Source organism: Otolemur garnettii, unplaced genomic scaffold (genome assembly GCF_000181295.1).
Source record: "Otolemur garnettii isolate 467f Iridium unplaced genomic scaffold, OtoGar3 scaffold00001, whole genome shotgun sequence".
NCBI lineage: Eukaryota > Metazoa > Chordata > Mammalia > Primates > Galagidae > Otolemur > Otolemur garnettii.
Genome location: NW_003852396.1, coordinates 18,236,219 through 18,254,844, shown reverse-complemented (window position 1 = coordinate 18,254,844; position 18,626 = coordinate 18,236,219). Strand labels below are relative to the sequence as shown.

At 36.9% G+C, this 18,626-nt stretch overlaps 1 protein-coding gene across 2 annotated transcripts in view; it reads right to left on the bottom strand.

The window, feature by feature from the left end:
- Positions 1-18,626, bottom strand: part of DLG2 (discs large MAGUK scaffold protein 2) — a 2,018,366-nt gene that overhangs the window by 1,000,368 nt on the left and 999,372 nt on the right. The window contains exon 6 of one of the 2 annotated variants that reach the window (XM_023511782.1): positions 17,775-17,936. In XM_023511782.1, the coding sequence (XP_023367550.1) occupies positions 17,775-17,936 (162 nt within the window). The remainder of the gene's footprint in view (positions 1-17,774; positions 17,937-18,626) is intronic. The other variant, XM_023511784.1, reaches the window with a different exon arrangement.

The following is an 18,626-nucleotide window of genomic DNA, read 5'->3' as shown; positions in this document are numbered from 1 at the left end:
GAGCTAATACCAATTCTTCCCAAACTCTTCTTAAAAAAAATAGAGGAGGAAGGACTATTTCCAAACTCATTTTACCAGGCCAGCATCATCCTGATACTGATACCAGAAAAGGACACTATAGAAAAGAAAACTACAGAGCAACATCTCTGATGAATATAGACGCAATAATCCTCAACATAATAACTAGCAAACTGAATTCAACAACACTTTAAAAAGATCATTCACGACGTACACACCTAAGGAACTTAACAACTCAATAGAATAAAACCAAATTACCCAATTAAAAGATGGGCAATGGACCTGATAGACATTTCTCAAATGAAGATATGCAAATGGACAACAAGTATATGAATAAATGTTCAACAGCACTAATCACCAGGGAAATGCAAATTAAAACCATCATTATTTATTACTTTATACTTAATAGAATGACAACTATCAAAAAGAAAAGACAAAAGATATCAAGTGTTTGCAAGAGTGTGGGGAAAACAAAAACCTTGAACACCATTGGTGGGAATGGAAATGGATACAGCTGTTAAGGAAACAAGTATAGAGGCTCAGTGGCTGTGGCTCAAGCAGCTAAGGCGCCAGCCACATACACCTAAGGTGGCAGGTTCGAATCCAGCCCGGGCTCGCCAAACAACAATGACTGCTGCAATCAAAAAAACAGCCAGCCACTGTGGCAGGCGCCTGTGGTCCCAGCTACTTGGGAGGCTGAGGCAGGAAACTCGCTTGAGCCCAGGAGTTGGAGGTTGCTGTGAGCTGTGATACCACAGCACTCTGCCCAGGGGGACAGCTTGAGGCTCTGTCTCAAAAAAAAAAAAAAAGAGAGAAAAAAGAAACAAGTATAGAAATTCCATTAAAAATGAAAAATAGAACTACAATAAGATCCAGCAAATATATCCACTACTGAGTATGTATGGAGAGTAAACTAAATCAGTATTTTAAAAAATATTTTCATTCTCATGTTTATTGCAGCAATATTCACAATAACTAACATATGGAATCAATTTAGATGTCATTCAGTGAATAGATAAAGAAAATGTGGCATAGATACACAACGAAATGCTATTCAGCCATAACAAAGAAGAGGATCCTGTCATTTGCAACGTGGATAAATGTGAAACACATTTTGTTAACATGAAATAAACCAGACATCGAAAGACAAGTAAGGCACCATCTCCCTTATGCAAATTATCTAAAAAAATTGACCTGATTGAAATAAAGAGTAGAACGGTTATTACCAGGGGATGAAGTGGTTGAGAGAAAGGGTCGATGGAAGATACTGATTAAAGGCCACAAAATTTCAGTGCAGATAGGAGGAATAAGGTCAAGAGATCGATTGTACAACATAATGAATACAATATATTGTATTCTTGAAAAATGCTAACAGAGTGGATATAAACACTCAAAACACCACAAAAACAATAACTATGTGAGATATTACATATGTTAATGAGCTATAATTAGTCTGTCCATGATGCATATTTACTTGAAAATAATGTATTGTACACAGTCAACACATTAAAATCTTAATTGCTAATTACAAAGAGAAAGAAAATTAATGTGCAAGACAGAGCTGTGATTGACAACGGGACTAACAGAGAGGAGGGGGACGGAGAAGAGAATACGTAGGATAACAATTCAATTTACGAATGTAACAGGCAAGATGGAGAACACGTCAAATAATATTCCTAAGCGCAAAATGCATCTAAATCCAAAATGTTTTCTTCAAAATAAACATTACTCAGGCCTCAATATATTCTCCTTCAGAAAACGAAAAGCAAACAAACCGCAATCACTTCCTCCAACAAATCTCACCACCAAAGTAAGATGAATGTGTTGAAAGTTCTCAAAACTGTCAGCATCTGCTTTGCCTGAGCCCATCTCATCTGATCATTTATTTGACAGAGAAACAGCTCCAGCTTTTGCAGTTTTCCTGAAATTGCTGAGATTTTTCCCCCCCAATTAAATCACCCAGTGACAGCAGCAATTCTATTAGGCTACTTTCTTAACTCAGTCGGAAGGCAGAAAGATAACAAGGTAAGGCTTGCAATAACATAAATCATGTTAAGAGCCATCACTCAGTGACTCCAAACTCAAAAATCAAAGCTATGAAATACAGGATGACATTGGATGCTAAAATGAAAAATACCAACCATGGTTCTCTGAGACTCAGACATTAATACTTAGCCACATTTTATATAACAGTCTGCTCTCAGGATTAGTAAAACAGAGGCTGTAAAACCTGGAATTTCTCCTGCCCACATTAAGCTAATTGAGTTGGAGACATCCAATTCATCATAGTTGCAGCCTGATTTATAAGCAACTTGTCCTGCCCTGGAACAGAAAATGAAATGTTATGAGCTAGCTATTCTTAAAATTTCAAACCCAGCAACTCTCAACCTGTCAATATCTTAATGGGACAGAGAAAAGAAGAATTCAATTCAAGTGTGCTCCTGTGACCCTGACGAAAAAATAAATTCCCAGGGCACATTTTATGATATTTCAACAAACAGTCTAGCCACACATTGGAAACCCTGTGTGCCAGAATTCTGTGGAAAATGCATCATCATTTTAGCAAGTCAATGGGGTAATTTGAAATCACTTCTTTGCTAGGGCACAACTCTCTTCCATTCAGCATAAAGGAAACAATCTTTTTTTTTTGAGACAGAGCCTCAAGCTGTGCCCCTGGGTAGAGTGCTGTGGCATAGCTCACAGCAACCTCCAACTCCTGGGCTTAAGTGAGTCTCCTGCCTCCACCTCCCAAGTTGCTGGGACCACAGGCGCCCACCACAACGCCTGGCTACTTTTTTTTTGGGGGGGGGGGGTGCAGCCGTCATTGTTGTTTGGCGGGTCCAGGCTGGATTCGAACCTGCCACCTTAGGTGTATGTGGTTGGCGCCTTAGCTACTTGAGCCACAGGCACCAAGCCAAGGAAACAATCTTATGGCAGACAGTTAAGACCCAGATTCAGAGAGGCAAGATATCATTGCTCTTGGCTTAAACAGCTGGTAAAAGTATACGACACTAACCAAGAAACACAGAAAACTGCATTTTGAGAAGACATCAAAAACAGTGGGGGGAATGGGATGAAAAGCAGAAGCTCTGCGTTTAGAACCCGGTCCTGAAGCAGATGCACACCCAAGGGGAACCTGTGGATCTTTGCTGCTGAGGCAGCGAGGAGATCAGGAAAGCCTCCTGGACGCAATGGGTCCGCAGAGGTCTATTTTTTTCTGAAATTTACAAACAATTCTTGTCATGAAGGACAACATTTCCTTAGCCAGGCAGACACAATGAAACAGAGAAATGACAATTACCGGTTCTCAGAAATAAAAGGGAGCTTGAAATTCATTCCATCCCAAATTCCTAATCTCTAGTCTGTAGTCCTCAGGGATTCCTTAGACAGGTTTTAAGTAATACATATACACATAATTCCTGAAGCGTTATACAAAATTTGTGTGGGTATATATATATATATATTTTTCCTGAGAAAAGGGCTCATAGTTTTCATCAATTTCTTAAAGGGTTTCATGACTTAAAGACAGTTAAAAACACTGTTCAACATCCCCCTCAGATCGGCACTATCTCATTGAGAATTTTCTAGCTTCTGTTTCAAGGCCTTTAACAACAGGAAGCTCACTACAATCTATCATTCTCTGAACGGCTCTGTTTAAATTATATATAAAACACTTACATGTACTCGGTTTCCTCCTCACTGTTTACACTAAAGTTCTGGTGTCTATGAAACTTATATAGAACAGCTTCTTGTTTTAAACGCTTTGAAGAGGAGAGCTACCATGTTTTAGTGGGCTGAGTCTGTCCTCTGAGGCTATCACTAATACTTGGATGTTCCTATTTGACATGGTTTTAATCCCCCTATCGGCCTATTTGCCCTTCTCTGGAAAAAGTTCACCTAGTTTCCACTCTTCTGAAATATGATTCTCAGATCCAGATACTACAGTCTAGAGTCGTGCAGAATTTTCATCTTTCTGTTCTCATTACAACAATTCCATTAATCACACTGTGTTAACCACCACCTTCCCTGCTGACCATTCGGAAAGTGGGAATGTGAAAAAGAATGAAAGGGAGAATGGAAGCTGGAGAAATGAAATAGGAGGTGGAGTGAAGGTAGCCACGGGAATCCGGGTGTGGGCGGAAGGATGCTTTAAGCTAGATAGTAGGATTCACCCTGACCAACAAACACCTCCTTGATATTAATAACTGTCCTAAATGGGTTTATTACTATCCTTAGCAGACAAATGTGAAAACTAGGTTCAGGGGTGTTTCGTGATTTCCCAAACAGCACACTTCTGCTACCTAGCCAAGCTCTAAGCCCTATGGTGCCCTAAGCGCTGGTGAAGCATCCCGGAGAGAAATAGAGCCTTGCTCTGCATAGATGGGTCTTTGAGCTATGAATCTTTTACATTTGGTTTTGCAAAATGATCTTCTCAAGCTCATCAGTACCTGCACAAATACACTGATGGTCATCAGGGTTAAATAATGATGAAGAGGCTGCTATTCTTACTGAATCAAACTGATAGATACAATTTAGTTGGAGAGATTTGTGATGAGAGAAACGTTTGTCTACTGTCTACAACCTGGATCTGGCTCTTTGGTAAAGCTGAAAATTAGTACAAATAAATAAAACATCAGTGAGGACAATTTTTAGCAACATCCTCTAGAAACTGAAGTAAGTAAAGCTCTGTGACCTGTGGGGTAGCGCACTCTTGCTCTACTTTTTTTTTTTTTTTTTTTTTGCCAAGGTTGGGTTTGAACCCACCACCTCTGGAATATGGGGCCAGCACCCTACTCCTTTGAGCCACAGGTGCCACCCTTGTTCAACTTTTTTAAACAGAGAAATAAACTCATGTCTGGGAATCCAGGACCTAAGTTCCTATCTGTGGGTCTGCTCTGGGGAAGTCTCATAACCACTCTGGTCCTCAGTTTCTTCATTTGTACAATAAAGTAGTTAGAATATGGTATTTCAAATGCCCCTGCCGAGTTCTAAGTTCTGTGATTCTATGAGGATTGCCATTGGATACTATGTCATCTGGCTTTTGGGGGAATTTATTACTGATTTTAAAAATCTCTTGCTTGGCTCCATGGAACACACATTCTTAATTATAGCATGGTATCATGTTGTTTGACAAGGGACTCCCTTTTCTAATTCATATGAATATGTCAAAGGGCAGTTTCTGCTTTCATTGTTATAATAAAGAAATAAAACATACTTCTTGAAATGCTATTTTTAGGTTTCTCATTTATAATTAAAAGTTGATAATATAGGGGTGGCACTTGTGGCTCAAAAGAGTACGGCTCCAGCACCATATGCTGGAGGTGGTGGGTTCAAACCTACCCCCAGCCAAAAACTGCAAAAAAAAAAAAAAAAAATTGATAATATGAATCCCTTATAGTTTACTGAGAAAATAAATCATCACTAAAAATAATCTTAAATCCAATTCCTTCATGTATACTAGAAGGTGAAACCAAAAAATGTCTAGAGCACCAGTCCCAACATCCAATTACTATGATTTCAGGTCGATTTTTATAAGTGGTCCGTCACTTCCATATATGTGCCCTGCTCCTTAATAGCTCTTATGTGTGTTTGGGGGTGGGGGAGAGGTCATTCTCCAGTATGTAAAGGGACTTCAGTAAGTGACCCTTGAGTGCATTTTAAATGCACTTACCTGTGACCTCAAGCTTTATAATACACTCAATGTTCTGCCAATTCAGAAGAAACAAATCGCCTTTCTTCAGAGTGATTTTGGTGAGTCAGCTGGCCTGGGGGATGCATCCTGGTTGCTGCACTGGGGTTTACAAACCAGCAATTCCTCCGTGAGCTGGAGACAATCAACTCAACTTTCTCTACTGTGTTTTCTTATATAATATTCTTCTTTAAATAACCTTTATGAGGGTCCCTTTTTATATACCTATTGAAGAATTTAAAAATTGCCTTTTGGCATATCTTTTGTACTTATTAAACAAGGTTAAATAAGCCCTTTGTTACATAACTTCTGCTCAAAAATGAGTCTTACCTATCTTATTTCCCTAACACAATTTAAGTTCTTCGTAGAAGGAGACTTTATCTCTTACTTTTTTTGTTATTTCTGTGGGTATTTAGCATAATTCTGGTAAAACATATGGCAATCATTCAGTAAATATGCAGTGTCACGGACTTTAAGACAGCAGTTCTCCAAAGTTAGCCTGTAACCTAGTCACCTGCAGAGGCAATAAAAAATACAGAGCTCTTGGCTTGGCTCAGTAGGATGGGGCTGGACCAGACCTCTGTGTGAGTCTTACATACATGAAAGTTTGAGAACTAATGGTTTAGGTAATTTAATTGGTAGTATCAACAGCCACAAGAGACACCGTAAAGATGAAATAACAGTAGTTAATACCGTAAGGAGTTCAAGTTTAGGCCTGGCCATTTTTGACCCATGTGTTTTAGGGAAATCATTTAACTTCTCTGGATCTAAAGTTTTCTCCCCAGTCCCCTCTCATCATTTGTGATATGGGAAGTTGGACCAGATCAGTGGCTGCTTGTCTTTCTTGACCTTGATCGCATGAAGAAATACAGTTTACATGGTGAGCCCATACTCACCTACACACCCACACTAAACTGAAACCGTTTTCTCTCCATTTGTGATGCACTCTATTTTCTCTTCTATTCTTTTATTTTATTACAAAATTAGCAATTACATTTATTTCACATCTACTAAAGGGTCAGCTGTATCTCAAAAAGCCTTGATTTAATGAGGCCTTTTGTCTTAAATGATTTTTATTTGCTCGTGAATGATATAACCATGACTGAGCAGAAGAGGTCTGATATCAGACTAGTGGAACTGGTATCCTAGACATATCAAGTCCTAATTGTGTGACCTTAGAAAAGCTTTTTAACCTTCATTGTGCCTATTTTCCTCATCCATAAAGTGGGAATAATAAGAAATCCTACTTGATAGAGTTGTTGAGTGGAATACTCCAATATATTTAAAGTATTTGCAATGTACAAAGAATTCAATAAATACTGTATGTTATTATTGCTATTCTTTCCTCCTAAACAGAATCCAGACAGAAAGCTAGATGAGCAGATATGAATAAAAGGAATAAAAATTCATAAAATTAAATTTTAGACCTTAGCAGCTGGCTCATACCTCCATCCCCCAGAAACATAGTAGTTGTGTTAAACACATATAAATGAACAATTAGACTTGTTGACATAATCCAAGTCACCTTGTCAAAGAGAACCCCAAGTTAACATGTACCTCATTACAAAACAATGAAATTATACCATATGAAAAGGTGCTAGAGTGATCCCTTAGAATTTATATAAATGGGATTTTATATGTATCAGAATTAGTTTATAAATACATTGCTAGACGTAGCAAAAGAATGGCTCCATTTTCATTGGTTAATAACAACGTTTTCTAAACTATTCGTGTGGTTATTATGTGAATTCAATACTTATTGAATGATCTCTATTTTTTACCCAAAGATTACTAGATATCATCTTATTATTATGAAGTAATGCTTTATCATGTTTAAAGTAATAATTTTAAATAAAAATACCAGGAAGTATATAACTAAATTAATGCTTCCCTCAAGTGATCATCTTAAAAGATTATACCTATGTTCTAACAGCTTCTACGACTAGCCAGATAGGAAAACCTCTTCTTCATGCTTTAGTAAATTCTTATTTGGACCCTTGAAAACTTGCCTCATGCACACAAATCATTTGCTGTGCTCTTTTTGATCTAGCCAAGATCATTTTTATAAGAGCAATAACAGCTTAGATGATATACTCCTACAATGCTGAAATGGGAGTATTGTACAGTTAAAATCATTCTTTCAAAGACAGCAAGGATAGGATTTAATAAGAATAACTGATCTTTATTGAGAACTCAGAGAGTTCATTAATCTTAATTTAGATTTTCTCCTGCATACAAATATGCTTTCTGTTTTTTAATTTTTTTTTAATTTTTTAAAGTTTCAGAATATTAGAGGATATACATGTTTTGTTCACATACTTTGTTTTTGTACAAATTCAGTAAAAGTCTTAAGTATGTTCTTCCCTCAGAGAGTGTGAACGGTACCCAGTAGGTGTGAATTCACTTTTCTATTTTTAGATGAAAATTTACTATTCATTGAGCACCTACTAGATGAAAATTTACTATTTTTGAGCACCTACTAGGTACCAAGTGTTATTTTAAAGACTTTCCATGTATTATATCAACTAATCTTCACAGCAACCCTATAAATTCCACAATATTATTTTCAAGAGGGGAGAAATTAACAGACACAGCCAGAAATCAACAGAACCACAGGGTAAATGTAAGTCAGTCTGATGCTAAAACCCATCGAATTTCTAGTATATGTTTTTACTTTTCTGCATTAGCTGGGAAAGAGCTAAACATTTTATATCACAATCAATCTCAGTACTTATTTACTAATCTACCACATACAGTTTGGAATAACTTTTATATATCTTCGCTGAGAAAAAATAATTGAAAACATGTTTGCCAAAAGGTTACAATCCAGAGTTTTGCAAATAGGGGAGGAGTGTAGGAGTTCTGTGTCATTTTAGGGCAGCAACAACAATAGTGCCATTAACAACACTAATAATAGGTGCCTTTGATTAACCAACAGCCTCTGTGAGCTTTAGTACATGATTTTTATTTGTTACAGAAAGTTTTGGCAGCCGTGAATTCTTAGTCTTGATAAGAACTGCGCATAGTCGAGTTAACTCTTTAGAAACATCTGCAGTTATAAAGAATTACTGACGAACTATTTATAATTTTATAAACACTCCTTGTTTTTAAAACTTCTTATGACTTTAATATGCATACCAACCTAATATTTCTTAGAAAAATGTCATTACTATTAGTCCCTATTATGATATGGATTAAAATGCATGACATTTGTATTTCATCCCACAAACTTATCTTTCAAAAGCCACGGTGGGACCTCATTAACCCTTGATGGGCTTTTTGTTATAGTGAGAATTCTGAAACCGTGAGAAGCTGCTATAGGTACTATGTTTAACAATCTCTTCCTCCCTCTTTCCAATATCTGGTCTAAATAGACGGAATTATTTAGGGTATGGTGTTCATATCCTTTCCAATTAAAGATAATTGCAGAAAGAAATGTTTCATTTGCATAGAATTTCGATCAGGAGCTTTTTGTGCCTGGATTTAGTACGCATCTGTCAAGGCCATATTTCACTCAACCATTTCCTCTCACCACGGACTAGGCCTGAAACAAATGCATTATTCACAAGCATGCAAATCTCTGCCAAACCCTTCTTATGTTTTTATGAACTAAGAGTTTCTCAATTTAGCTCACAAATCTCAGTTTTTTCCCAAGCCTAGTACCTCAGGATCGTCAGCTCAACTACTTCCACCATCTAGTGGCCAGAGATAGAAATGAACAGATTTTACAATTCTGAAGATCACTGATTTTCTAAAATCGCAAGAATCAGCCTAGTTTTCTAATTTGTGGTATTCCTCAAACCACTCTGCCAAGAAAAAAAAAATTTAACAAATTTTTTTTAGTTGATGGTTGGCACCTTATGTACTATTGGTTCAAACGTAGCTTATAAAGCATTTCTTTTTTCTTTTCTTTTTAAAAAAAATCAATCAAATAGCAAGTATTTAAAAAGCATGTACTAGCTGGCGGGTTTGCTCAGTTGGTTAGAGTGTGGTGCTGATAAAAAGCATGTACTCAGAATAAAATAAAAAAATAAAAACAGAATAAAAAACATGTACTGTCTGTTCAACACAATTTTAGGCATTTCTGAGGAGCTTCACATTGTTGTAGGGATAAGATATAATTCTGTTGTGTCAGAAGTGTATACCTCATTTAAGAAAATAAAAACACTATTGGGGAGGCTGAGGCAGGACAATCGTTTGAGGTTGCTGTGAGCTAGGTTGACACCACTGCACTCTAGCCTGGGGCAACAGAGTGAGACTTTGTTTCAAACACACACACAGAAAATAGAACTACTAGGGGTTAAATGTTTCGTAAATTTCCCACTGGGTCATGGTCTCCTCCACAGATCACTTTCCACACAAAGACCCTAAAGGAGGCAGTGGCTCCTGTGTTCCAGTCCCCAGCATCTCATCCCCCTGTCCTGGGCCTTCCCATCCTTACTCACAGATCAACCATGTTGAATACTTCCATGTTTCTGCTTTTTAGATCAGATCTCTCTAAATCTCAGATCTTTATTTCAAACTGCCTATGGAACACTTCTACCTGGATGTAACATAAATTCCTCCAACTCAATTCTTTGAAGTTAAACTCAGAATCGATCTCTCCCCTTGCCACTCTAAAACTTGTCCTTCCTCTGACCTTCTTGATTTCCTACATCCTCCACCCAATGGTCAAATAAAAAAATTAGCATATTAACTTTTATTTCTCTCTCCCCTACCTTTCCATATCTACTAGGTCTTAAAGTCCTGGTGATATCTCTTCCTAAATGAGCTTTTTAACCCCCCCTCTCCAACGCATCTGCTTCATAGCAGAACTTGTCTATGTCTGCACTTCCCCTGATGTCCTTGATTCTGATATCATCCTTTTCTGGTTTTTCTTCCACTCTGCCACATGACATGAATAATGGTCTAATTTACAAATCAAGCCATGTCACTCTCCTTTTTAAATGTTGTAGTCATCCCTCATTACCTACAAGGTGAAGTCCAATCACCACTAAGGTCCTTCATTACCTGTTCCCACCCATCTCCTTGGCTTCATGGCATGTTGGGGCCCCACCTCATTCCCTTTTGCTCAATTCATATATTCCCTCCCTGTGTCCTACTCAACAACTTAGAATTACCAGACCTTTTCCGTATTGTAACATAACTGCTGGCATCTGGGAAAACCTTGACCTTCTCCTCTATCTCTTACTTCCTTCAAGTAAAAAATGATCTCTTCTATAAAATTTTCTCTGACCACATTCACCCACATCTGTCCAGCCTCAGAGAAAATTAAAGTTTCTCTAGATCAGTGGTTCTCAACCTGTGGGTCACAACCCATAGGAATTATATTAAAGGGCCATGGTATTAGGAAGGTTCAGAACCACTGCTCTAGGTCTTGAGAGAACTTACCTTTTTTAATTTTTTTTTTTGCTACTTTCTTTATTGCATACCACATGCTATATTGTATATATTCATTTACAAACTCGTGAATTAATTAGAATATATACACAACTTAAAAATATGTTCCTTTTTGTATATTCAGGGAATAACATAGAGCCCAACATACAGTAGGAAATAATAAAATATTTTATTGAACAAGTAAATGAATAAATCAGTCAATACATGTAAGAGATTTTAATATTAAATTTAACTGTGTCTCAGAAATGCTAGATGGTTTTTCCAAAGTTACCCAGACAGAAACTGTGGAGTCAAGATTCAAATGTATGTCTGTTTGGCTCGAAAGCCCGTGTTATTTTAAAAGGAACCATACTACTTACTGCCTGGAGGCAATGAAAACCTGGCCTGGGATGGTAGCTGTGGACAGATAGAGGGTGAGAGCATGAGGACATTGAAAACAAAGATAGAAAAGATTAAGGTAAAAAACTCCAGAAATAATTCCAAAGTTCCAGTGTAGAATATTAGAGTAACATATGATACTTATCCTAATAGCAAAGCATTAATAGTACTAAGGATAATAAGCTGCCATTTTAAAAAAATTTTATGTGTCAAGCTCCGAGCTAAGAGCTTATATAAATTATTCTCACTTAATTTTTATAAAAACACTTAAGTAGATGCCATGATTTTACAAATAAAGAAACTGAGGAACTCAAAATAACTTGAGTACGATCACACAGCTAGAAAACAGAGGACCTGATGTTCAAATGTGGTTGAGTCTGATTCCGGGCCCAGAATGAACCTGTGTATGGTACTTGTCAACTTCATAGTTCACGTGTCCGGCACAGTACTTCCCAAAGTATATGTGCTCAACCAAAACATAATTTTGTTTAGAAGAAAGTTTTCCATGACCAAATATGTTTCTAAAATACCTTATTCTAACCATGTTTCCATCTTAGAGGTTTATATTGCAAATTATCATCTTAAAAGCGCTGAAAAAATCCTTTAATAAGTCAATGGATTTAACTCCCCAAATGTATTTAAGCATTCATCTTTTTATCCTCCTTATAAAGCTGACAAAAATCCCACTAAATATACTTTAAGAAATGCTAGTGTAGTTACACTGTGGATTCTAATAAGGGGATAAAAGGAAAAACAAAACAAAACATAAATAAAGATGTGGTCCAGTTCTTAGGCGCTTACATATTTATTAAGAGCAAGAAAAATGGCACATTTAGCGGAAAGACATTCTACAGAAGGCTCCTGGATTTGAGGTTTTGTTTTCCCTGGTTTTAGTTACTTGAGGTCAACTACGGTCGGAAAATAGATGAGTACCGTCCAAGATATTTTGAGAGAGAGCACATTAATGTAATGTTTCGTATAGAATAATGTTATAATTGTTATATTTCATTATTATTGTTGTTGATCTCTTACTATGCCTAATTTATAAGTTAAACTATATATCACGTGTATGTATAGAAAAAAATGTAGTCTACATACAGGGTTTGGTTTGGTACTTCCACCATTTCAGGCATCTACTGTGGGTCTTGGAACATACACCCCACAGATAAGGGGGGACTAACATACAGCTCAACAAATACTATATGAAACAATAGACAAGGCATATTTAAAAATGCTAACTAGTGGGACATGTTAACTCCATGTGCTACGGAATATTAAGACCAGCTGGAGTAGGGCTAGCATTAACACAAACGATTTCCTGTAGGAAGAGGATTTATTGTATTTGTGCTGTTGGTTAAAATATACTTTCCTATGCTCAGGCTCTGGCAACTCCAGTAAGAAAATAGTGCAACAAAATACACATTGTTATCCTTCTGTCTGCAGTTCTATATATTGGCCTCCTGTCTGCAGTTCATTGGTTTCCTCAAGCCTGAGCTCTCCTCCCATAATTTCCCAAGCTTGTGCTGTCTACACATTTTGCAATGTTTTTCCACTTGGGAAATGTCTCGTTGCCCAGTTGGGTATAGAAGTTACTCCAGTGCCATATATTCCCATATTCCAAAACTATTTATTCTAGTCTTATGGAAAATTAGAAGACAATCATATTTATCTGATTAAAGCAATTCACACCAGTGTCTGAAAAATAGCTTTAATCTTCCTTAAAAAATAGGCATTGAATCTAAGAATCTAAGCTAGCTTTAAATGTGAGACACACAGTTTTTAGGTCCCCTCAGAAATGCTGCCAATTTTAATTACAAGATGCTGTAGACTTGAGGACAAATTTAGCTTTCAGATATATGTGGTAAAATATGAAGTTTAGAAATGATGAAATTCTATATCAATGATGATTTGGAAAGGGATAACAGAAAAACGGTTAACTCTCTCCCTTTCTCTTTCTGCCTCTGTGTCGTCTGTCTGTCTGTCTGTCTTCTACAGATATTCTGAACAGAGTCCTCTGCTAGGTGTCTGAACGGCCACAGTATTTGAACTTAGGGAATCTGAATTCCAGATACAGAGCAAGAATAAGCACCAAATAGTGTAACTTAACCCTCCAGGAAAGTCGTACAGGTATTTAAAGTCAGATTTTACTGCTCTGTGTTTCCCTGTAACTTATTTTTCATAGTAGGCACTCAAGAAATATTTGCTGAACTGACAAACTACATAGACCAAAACTGGAAAGCCTAAAATGAAAAAAAAAAAATCCTTGTGCTTTTTTTTATAAGTCAATTTTTTTTTTTTTAAATGCTAGGTAGCATCTGAAGAGAAAGCATCTCCATCTTGAGCAGGAAAGGCAAATTCCCTTGAATTCACTACTAAATTGCGTTCTCCTTCCCACCCATACTTCACATGGGCCAAGTCACTCTAATGAAAACGGGCTATGGCAGCCCATCCATCACTCAGGCAGCTGGTGTGCACCACAGACAGATGAATTTTAGAACCAAGGCTTTAACCCATACACGATAATGGAAAAAAATAAAGCTCAAACCTGCGACAATGAGATTACTCAGCTAATGATTCATTGCCCACCCAACGTGACATTTAAATTGTCATCCAGAACTCTCTTACTCTGTTTAGGCACACCACATGTAAATTTCTAATTAATATTAGAGAGTCACATTTTCTCTCCCTAGGATCCTGGAGCATTAGCGGATTACTTTGTCCCCTCTTCTCCTTTTAAGGGCTTGACCCAGGAACAGAAGATAGCTCAGAGAAGGCAAAGCTTTGAACATGACAGGTCTAATCAAGAAGTTACACCTTCTTAGGGTTCCCCTGACTCTAGTAGACTTCCTTTATGAGAAAATAATACATTAGATTTTAATCATGGCACGTTTTTCAAACACTTGAACTGTAATAATACAATAACCTCTTAACAATGTGATTGGGAAATGTGTCCTGTTACTTTAAAAATACAGGGGCTTGAACCTGATAGTGCAGTGCTGCGCTCGAGCTCACCGATATCTTGGATATCTCGTAAAAGCCTCATTCACGTCCCTCCCTTTTCAAATACATTGAGCCGCTTTAAGTTGGTAGTCTAAAATCGTCCACGGCCATCACAAAATTGGCAATCCCCATATGACACAGCTTTTCTTTTTCTTTCCTGGAAAAATTGTACACATTTCTCCTTGTCACTATTGGTGATACAGGAAACATCTACAGAGTCTCTTCACTGAAACAGTCGGAAATCAGATCTTGTTTAGTAAACAACACCTCTACAAGGTCCTGACGAAAAACTTCTGGCCCCCAAATGAAAACCCCTTCAGCCTCGATGCAGAAGTCCTGGGTGAACTTACCTTTCCTTCTTCTTTGCAATACCCTGGGGCCACAGCACTGAACTGGTGGTTCCAAGGACAGAGTATAAATGTCTTAACACAATGATTAAGTAAATGAGGCGAAGGCTATATTAACTAGTTTGACGTAAGCATTCCAAATTGTATATAAAATCAGCACATTGTACCCCATAAATGCATTAATGTATACATGATCTTTGTGTTTATGACTCAATAAAAAAAAGATAGAAACAGAGAAAAAAATACCCCCCCCAAAAAAAAACAAGGGAGAAAAACTATTTCAGCTTTGATGTTTCTTATCAGAGCTTATTATTCACAAGGAGCTGCTTTAAAAATGGAGGAGAGATGCCTTCAGTAAAAGACTAAGAAATAAGTTAGAAGGGAGATAAATAGAACAGAAAACCTAGGATAAGATAATGCACTGAAGCTGAAGACACTTAAGTCTAAAATTCCTGGAAGGCAAGGGATTAAAAAGTAGAACAATATTTCTTTGTAAATATGTGTAAATATGTGATCTGAGCTTTAGAAGAAACAGACTTTCCTCCCAACTCCAATAGACATTTTCCAAATGCGTCAAGGAGTAGCATAGCAAACAGCCGTCCTATCACCCAAACTGCAGAAATGCAGGTGATTATATTATTATGCATATGCAGAAGACTTTAATATACATAATAAAGACCTCTTAGTACCTTCATTGTTTTGTCATTTATTTTTACTGTAACTAGGCTAGCATCTCTAAATAACAACAATAGCACTAATTGTAAAACTAGGACTCTCCCCATTCTATTACAAGTCCCAGAAATGACACAAGAAATTTGAATATCAAGCGTAATCCTGCCAAGATGACAAAAACTGGTACCAATTTAAATTACATCTCAGGTGTCATCATTAACTGACTTAAACATAGTACTCTCCATACTACCGATTTTAGTTGGAAGTATACAAAATACTAATCTTGGTTATTCTACTTCGCCAAAGCCCTTTTGGGAACTGTGCTCTAGAATTGATTAAAGAAAAAGAACTGGGAAGGGAGAAAGACGACTGGGGAGGAAGAAATGGTAGAAAACCCTCATGGAGGTTTTTATAGGGAGCTTTTCAACCAGTTTTAAAAAAATAAAACAAAGAGTTACATAATCTCAAAGCAAACCACTCTCTCAATCCTGGTCTGTACAGAGAGTAGAGGATCAGGATTTGTTTGTAAAGATAAAAGTGTCCCTATAGAAAAAAGGTGTTCATCTGAACACAGAACTGAATCCTGGATTTCTAGAGTTAGATAAGACCTTAGGGACAATTTTTTTCATCCCTCTGTGGAAGGAGTCCTTTCTGCACAACCACTGCCGATCATTATCCATGCCTGGAAGATTTCTAGAAATAGGGATTTCTGTACTATGAAGTAGTCTCCATTTGGGGGGGGGGGGAGTAGTTCTAACTGTCAAGAACTGTGGGTAATGATCCCAAACCCAAATCTCCATCCATTCACAGCCTTTGCCCTCTGTACGCCACCAATGCCGTGTTATCCCCATCCATTCCCAGTGGGTGCCTTTGCCCTCTGTATGACACCAATACCATGTTATCCACGTCTATTCACAGCGGGCACCTTTGCCCTCTGTATAACACCAATGCCGTGTTTTCTACATTATAGCTCTTGAGATCAAAACTAAGTCTCAAGTCTCCTGTCCCCGAATCCTTATTCTTGTCTTCTCCAGGTTAAACACACCTATATTCATTAGTTATCCAGTGATTTTCAAAGAAATTCTGGAAAGATGCACAATGTATCCCAGAGACATAATATTTACACAGTTTTTACATATTACATAGTGTTTATATGAATTTGAAAATGGACTTAATGTTTTTACTTTTTAATAGTACATAGGTACAGCTAGTTCATTTGATATTACATTTTTAGAATATCAAAGCATTTAAAATGTACCCAAAATTACAAATACAATAAATATAACTTAACCTTTATTAAATGTTTGAAAGGTATAATAAGAATCCAGAGAGCACTGGAGCTGCTCTTACGGCTCTGTCTTTTATTATGCCATAATTATATGGATGTACTAATGAAACGAATGTTCTAGGTAATAAAATAAAATAAAAATTTCTCTAGCCGTAACTAAGGAGTTAATTGATGGTTTTATTTTTTCATTTCTATTTTCTTCTATTATAGCATTGATATCACTTTTCTTATTAAACTTTAATAAACATTTATAAGCTTTTTTATCCAAAGCACAAAATCCAGTAACACCAGTTCAGGGGGGAAAAAAGGCAAAGTAATTCTAAACCAAGGAATCCAGAAAATCATTATTCTCACTTAATTGTCTTTTCTTGTCAAACTATCATTTATCAAGAAATTATTGAAAATTAAATAAAAATGGTAGAATATGTTGGAAAGAGTAAGACATCAAACAGAAAGAAATCTAGTAAACATTTTTTTTTTCCTGGATAAAATAGGTGTTGATGAACCAACGCACGCATTTCTCTTCTGAGTTTAGAGTAAGTTAAATAAATCATTAGATGTGATCAGGTTATATTTGCGTCCTTTGTTTTATCCAGGATCAGGAATGCTGATGGGGAGAGAGCATTTGAACAAAACCTCGATATGCCCTGGGTTTTTAAAATACTTGGTTAGCTTATTCTCCCTTCTAGTTGTTTACCCTTGGCTCTTTCCTTAGTCCATTCTCAGCAACTAAAAGGATTTTCCAGACATTCAAACAATTGCAATAAAAATATGTTCCAGAAATATCAGGTTAGTTTCCAAACCAGGGACCATTACTATGTTTTAAAAGAGGCTCCTTTAATCAGGCCAGCGAACATCTCCCTTAACAATTAAGAGCAAGCACTGTTATCAGCTGTATAAAAACTTTAAATAAATAACTACACAGAGAAATACGTGAACAAAAAAACAAATAAATGAATGAATGAGGAGCAAGCTTACTGACCTTCAGAGGAGAAATGTGAGACTGTAGGACGTATCCGTGGACATTTTCTATTTGAGACAGGTTCTTTTCTGAAACGTGCACAAGTTCTGGGCCTCTTACTTCATGGGTTAGTCGAGGTAAGGAATGATCATGTGGGGCGTCCTCATCTTGATATCGATACTTCTAGGAGAAAAGAAAGAAAAAATATATCTATATATCACGTTTGCAAAGGATACAGTCTGGACATTATATTCTAATTTCAGTAGTGTAGGTGCACAACAGAATGTGTTCCTATGGTTGACTTGGCCAAACAGACTTAGCTATAGATTCTTCAGTGGTCACCACCAACCAGGTCAAGTGCAAGAAAAACTGAATTAACCATCAGTATCAACCTCATGGATGACTTATTTTTGTCTGACAGTATCCTTTCTCTGTTTATGAGTTACAGAAAAGTTGTAGCAAAGGGATTGATACAATTTATTTAAGTAGGTGATAAGGTAACCCCCTTGACCAGAGCTGCAAAAGATTTTAGGTCATAGATTGAGAAGAAAAATGTGCTGAGCAAGTGAAAATTCTCGTCTGCTCCTTTTAGGAAAATCAATTTCATTTCAGAATTTGGAAATTTTGCCACCCACATTATTTGTAATAACATCAAAAGGAAGACAACATTCTCTTCTTTTACTTTATCCCCTAGGAGGAAGAGTGTTGATTTCACTTAGTCAGATTCCAGGAAGAAAGATCACAAGTTTTAGAAGTGGAGCTGCCTTTTAAAGTGCTCCAAAACTCAAGGTGAGGTTCTACTTATATTCAGATGACTCCTTGAATGGAAAATGGAAAAGGTAATATTTCCTTCCCCCATTCCCTTTTTTTTTT